General features: G+C 55.3%; 1 protein-coding gene across 1 annotated transcript; it reads left to right on the top strand.

The window, feature by feature from the left end:
• Positions 1-316: 316 nt before the first annotated feature.
• Positions 317-2,526, top strand: MONBRDRAFT_28843 (uncharacterized protein; the record flags this gene model as incomplete). Its single annotated transcript, XM_001749312.1, has 2 exons — positions 317-592; positions 1,144-2,526. 2 exons carry the CDS (start codon positions 317-319, stop codon positions 2,524-2,526), a joined length of 1,659 nt encoding a protein of 552 aa, XP_001749364.1.
• Positions 2,527-6,063: the final 3,537 nt, after the last annotated feature.

The raw sequence follows: 6,063 nt of genomic DNA, 5'->3' as shown, positions 1-6,063 counted from the left end.
CCTCGAGGCGAGGCAGCGCTTGAGCATGGCCATGTGCCCAACGCACGATCGGCCTTGAACCAACCCGCAGAGCCCTGGGCAGGGATCGTGCCACTTGTGCTGCCATTTGCGTACACTGACACACTGGAGAAAAGAAAAAACGGAAAAAAAAAATAAAAGAAGAAACTCAGGGAACTTGAGGTTTTGGCGGGAAGACTTGTCGACAAAACTTTACAAATAACTTTGAATGTGACTTTTCCCTCAAAATCTTATTCACAATATCGAGCTCAGCTTCAAGAAGAGAGTGACGCAGCTGTTTTGTAGACAAACATCAGCGATGCTGTGTGTGTGTGTGTGTGTGTGTGTGTGTGTGTGTATGTGTGTGTGTGTGTGTGTCTCTCTCTCTCTCTCTCTCTCTCACTCTCGATCAAACCAATTCATCACTCTCTTCCTTCTCTCTGTCTCTCTCTCTCTGTCTCTCTCTGCTGTCTCTCTCTCTCTCGCTTGTGTTGGCAGGCAGGCGGAGAACGAAAGAAAGGGCAGCGGTGTGGTGGTGGTGGTGGCGGGTGACCGCTTGCGGGGCGCAGGCATTATAAAGCCGAGCGTGGCGTTGGTATTTGATTGACGGCTTCAACGGAGTTGCTGCGCTGTTCTTTATTCCAGCGCTTGGCGCGTGAGACTTTCCCCCTGAGCTGCAACCCATCGCGTGCTGCGCACTCTCGCAAAGACACGCTCGCGCGCGCCGCGCACCCATCTCTGGTCTTGCACGCCGCCAGATACCGCAAGCGGGGTTGGACTTTGATCACGATTGACCTGGCCTCTCTCGCGGTGGCAGCAACCGCCTTGTTCTCATCTGGTCCAAGGCGCCTTTTTTTTTTTTTTTTTTTTTTTTCTTCCCTTTACCTGGGCTCGTTTGCCGTGGGCCCTTGGCAGCAGTTTGCGCCCGAGTCATCAATAAAACCTTCTCTGATGGTACGGTGCCAGCCCTACGTTTGCATGCAACCGCCTCGCTTTTGTCGTAGTGAAGCACACAAACTCTCGTCTCTTCTTGGGTTGGGCCTCGGGCTGCCGGTAACGCTCAATCTCCGAACAGCGTTCAACCGGGGCCTGCCCTTTGTCTTTGCCGACCGACTCACCCTGTTGTTTGTCCTTTGTATCCTGCAGGATGCCGGCTCACCTGACCTCGGCCTGGCCGCTCCACGTAAGGGACGACGGGCATCTGATGAGATCTATAACACCTCGTTCCCGCGACGCCATCATGCGGACCACACCGGTGCAGATCTCAGCTCCTCTCCCCCCACGCTGACCGATGCCGCCCAAAACGTGATTCAAGCTCAGCCCCTGGCGCAGCGTGTGGCCCCCATATCGCCTTCTCAAGCACGCAGACGCCACAGCCGGCTGGATAGCTGCCCTCCCGGTCATCTCGTACACCGACCTCACCCAGCGCTACGCCTCTTGTGGGACCCCAGCCTCTACGTGAACGGGGTAGCCCAACAACCGTCCGCTCATGCCGCTCGATTGGAGGCTGCAGGAGACAGCCATTCCACTTCAAACCGAGCAACGCAACCAACGCAACAACGCCAAGTTGAGACCACGGCTGCTTTGAACCCCGAGGATGAGCCTGCGACCGAAGCAAACACCGTTCCTGCAGTCCAGGCCATGCCTGTTGCGGGTGCTACCTTTTGCATGTCCGCGCTGCTGGATGCCGCACCAGGTGTGGCCGAACCCACTGTGGCTGAAGACATGGCGCAACACTCCCCGCCTCCTACAGACCGGGCCACTCGCTCCCTCTGGCGAGAGGCGCCCATCTCTTCGCATCCTTCCCGGGTATTATTCGACACGGACGCCCAAAGCATGCTACGCACGCCAGCTGCGCCGGCTGCGCCGGCTGCACCAGCTCAGCTGGTCTTACCTCGCCCCAGGCAGGCTGGGCGAGGCTTTAGTGTGGCCCGCTCCAACTCGTTTGCATCTCGACCTTTTGCTGCGCGCATGCACCCTCCTCCGTCTTCCCCACCACCCCTCGCTCGCGTGCCGCTGGGCCAGGACCTGCTGGACCAGGACCCCTTGCCCCAGCACCCAGTACCCCACGCGCTTCTGAGACACGGCCCTGTGAGCACGGCTGAGAGCTCGCGTCTCATGACTGGGTCACCCGAGGTGCCCATTAACGGAGTGGAGCAGCAGCCATCGGCCGTTCTTCGCGCTCGGCGCTGTATCACGGGTCATCACCCCGCCTATCCGGAGGGACCCGCCGAAGAAAACGGTGGATCGGACGCCGCAACACAAGCCGCTGACACGGCGACGTGGTGTACCATGTCGCTTGAGCCACAGCTGGCAGAAATGCACGTGTTGTCCGACCAAATCTCCCTCGTAGCAGACCGCGTAGATGACCGCTTTCATCAGCATCTGCCGCGCAAAATGGAAAAGGCCCCGAGCCCCAACTTCAACAACTTTTCTGGCCACCCGCCCTCTCCCTTGCCCTACCGCCCAGACCGTGTGGTGTTTCGTCGGCCGTCCCAAGGCGCAATCAGACGTGCATCCATGTTTTGAGTCCTTCTGAACGTGCCGCAAGCTCATCACTTTGCCAACCCACTCCTCGGTGGTCAACTGGGGTGCCAAAAGGAAGAGTTCCCTTTTATTCCCCCCCCTTGCCGTCAGATCAAACCTTTTTCGCTGATTGCTACTTTGCATATTCTCTGCTATTCTCAAGTCTCGCCGCTTACTTACCTGTTACTTGACGAGCGTTTTGGCAGCCGTGCCTGTTTGTGCTCCGCCCGTGTTTGTGAATACATTCCGTGGATCCGAAGCTGGTATGAGTTAGAACACTGCGAATGAGCTCGTCACGTGCTGGTCGCTGAGTCTCCTGCGCCGCCTTCTGTGTTGGACCATCTTCAGCTTTGGCTGCCATCAACAAGCTTTGCAGGAAGAAGAGTCTGCTGTCTTTTATTATTAGCTCGCGTGTCTTTCCTTTCTTGTGCTGCTTCTCTTTTCTTCTCCTCATTTTGACGCTCCCAATCTTTCAATCTCTCTCATTTTCATTCCCATTCTCCCCAGTGCCTACTGCTTGCCTGCCCCTCTGTATTTCAACTTTCTCCTTGCGTGTTTTCTCTCAATCGTTATCAAGAAATGCCGTGGTCATTGTCGTCGAATAACACCTTGGTGGATGAGAACAACAATGTATCGACAAGCCACAGCAAAAGGAAACGTGAAATCAAAGCCCGCCAAGGCGCTGGTGCTCACCAAGCCGGGGGCACACAACCGGGATGAGTGTCAGTAGTGCTTTTTGCCGTCGAGTTTGCCCCCGGACATCGACGCCGAATTTCACACCTCCCAAGCAGCGAAAGGAGTAGAGGACGGTCGCCCCGGCCCCCGCTGAAACGCGCTGCGCATTCCTGTCGCCACCTTCTTTGCTCCTTGCTCGCAAATCTTTTTGGAGCTGGCGCACCTGTTTGGTTTAGGCTATTGCGCTCAGTCCATAAAGCGCATGAGGCGTCTTTCGATGATGCGAGCATCAACGCAAACTGCGGACAAGATGGGAATCGTTTTGTTGAAGAGCTCACTGCATTCGCTATATTGCTAGGAAAACTAATGTCACTACGTTCGTTTTCAGAGATATTCTCACTGGTTTCGAAGGTTGGATGTTTCTTCATGTCACTGTGAATCTTCCAGTCTCCGCGGTACCCAGAATTCAACAGCCCTCGGGATGCAGTCCGCAACTCCAAAAGGATGCATCTGGCCGATCTGGCCTGATCTTCGGCTGCAATGCTTCCATAGAAAAGTCAGATGTTCTTTAGAAGTCTGGTCTCAGACTCCTCGGAGGAAGTGCTCGTGATGCTGACAGCAGCTGCCCTGAGCAATCGGCTTTGAGCCTCCAGCATCCTTCTGGCCACCGGTCATGAATCTGGCCGGATGCACTTCTTGTAAGCCGTTGTCACTACGACGGAGGTCCATGATCATTCCTCGTGTTCTTTTCCCTCAGTGTTGCCTTTGGGGATGGGAGCCGACACACGCCTGATGGCGATGGCGATGGGGCGATCGCGTACATGCAGCCGTCGCAGAGACTCTCCCCGTCCATGTTGCCCTTGTGCGTTGGAAATGGACCCGGCCCCGATCGCCGATGACGTCAATCTTGCTGCTGCGAAAGCACGCGCTCAAGATGAATGGAGGGACGGGGAGGGCGTAAAGTCGGCATGGTGTGCATGTCACCATTAACGATGGAATACAGACGCAGCATTCGGCGTCCACAAAGCGTGGTGGGAAGGACCCGGTTGAGTAACGCACGCTTGGCTTGGCTTGATGCCCCGTCGTAAGTAACAGGTCCCCCCGCGCAACCTCCCAATCAAACAGTTTTGCTATTTTTTTTTTTGCATTCGCAGCAGGACATCCCACCTCTTCTTTGTTATTTTTTGTTTGCTTTGAGTGTCCTTTGACCCATTACTCAGCACACACACACACACACACACACACACACACACACACACACACATTCCTTTCTCCCACTTGCAACGCTCCACACCGTTCGCTCACTCGATCAGACCCTTGAGATCGCCTTGATCGTGGCGGGTCGGCTCCCAACCGTGGCCCACACATGTGAGTGTATGTGTGAGAGAGAAAGGGGGGTTGCAGTTCGCACAAGAACCCAATTCTGTGCACGATTGACCACTTTTTTCAGATTTACCCGGTTGCTTGGTCTTCGGGGAGGGAAACACTCGTGAACAACCGAATCATGTTCCTCAGAGTCAATGTGCGATTGGCTTGAGGTATCCCATCCACGACGCTGTGCGTGACGCCTCCATCGTTGGCTGATGCACTCGTCTGGGGGCGCCCCCCGGGCGAGGGCATTTACCTCTTCCACCTCTTCCGACACCACCGCACCATCGACACTCGGACCACTTCCCACTTCCGCTGCCAATCGCCCAGCTCCCCTCGCAGCGGTAGGTAGTGGCGGTGTACAGGGCCTCCTCTGGCCGAGTCGCCCTGTGGCCCAATACATGGCACGACCGCATGGCCTCTCCCCCGCTACCTCATCTCGGACTTGCGCTTGTTGTCTTTAGTCGGCAGTTCCCGGGCTTGTCCATCCCTTGCTTTTGCCCCACATCCACGCGCAGGCCCTCAATCCATCCAGGCCACGCGCCTCTGCACAGGTGCCACAGCCCGGCGTCGCAACGGCGCTGACACCAGACCAGCAACTGCATCTGCTGCGTTTCTTGTTTTTGCAGCAGCTACAACAGCAACATCAACAACAGCTCTTGCTGCTCCAACATCAGCAACAACTTCAGCCCTCACATCATCGTCAGCAACAACACCAAGCGAGCTCGCTGGCATCGACGCACGCTGCACGAGGTGTCCCGGTGGCGATCACGTCAAGCCAAGCCCTAACTTCAGCCACCATCATGCAGTTTCTACGTAGCCATCCAGACAACACCACGGTACTCCAGTTGCCCAACGTATGCACCGCGCTCGAGACCACCATGGGTTCACTCAACCCGGCTTTGCAGAGGTTGGTCTGCCCCTCCTTGTCGTCTTGGCCCGTACTCTTTTTATAATACCAACCATCATGTTATCTCGCCACTGGCGTTTGCGATGTGTCATCGTTTTCCTTCCCGAGCGCCATGTTCGACAGCGTGGCATTGTGGTGCTGTATACCTTTGATTTGTGATATTCTAAACAACGCGTTTTCCCGATCCCACCCCAGCGGCGCATTGGAGCATAGGGCCCAGAGAGGAGTGTGTGTGTCTGAATTTTCATTTTTATGCGTGTGCGAGAAAGTTTAGCAGTCTTTTGTCTCTTTTGTTGTGGTCTGTGCTATTCGTTAGGGTTACACGCATGCTTGTGGTTTTTGCGCATTTGATCTGCAACATCATGGCGGACCCATGCTGACAACCACAACGGTATTGTGTGTTTTGTTACACATCACACTCATATCACTCAACCTTCGTTCACGAAGTTTGGCTTGACTTTCCTGAGGACCTTTTGTGTGGTTCATGTACGCCTTGATGTGTGGTTTTTTTGTGGGCTTTGAATGTGTAACTGGCATGCGCTTTCTTTTTGTATGTGGGTTTTCCTACTCTTCGTGTGCTTGTGGCT

The sequence above is a fragment of the Monosiga brevicollis genome, genomic scaffold (assembly GCF_000002865.3).
Source record: "Monosiga brevicollis MX1 MONBRscaffold_29 genomic scaffold, whole genome shotgun sequence".
NCBI classification, from domain to species: domain Eukaryota; class Choanoflagellata; order Craspedida; family Salpingoecidae; genus Monosiga; species Monosiga brevicollis.
Note: the sequence above shows the minus strand (reverse complement) of the source record. Positions and strands in the feature narration are given on the sequence as shown.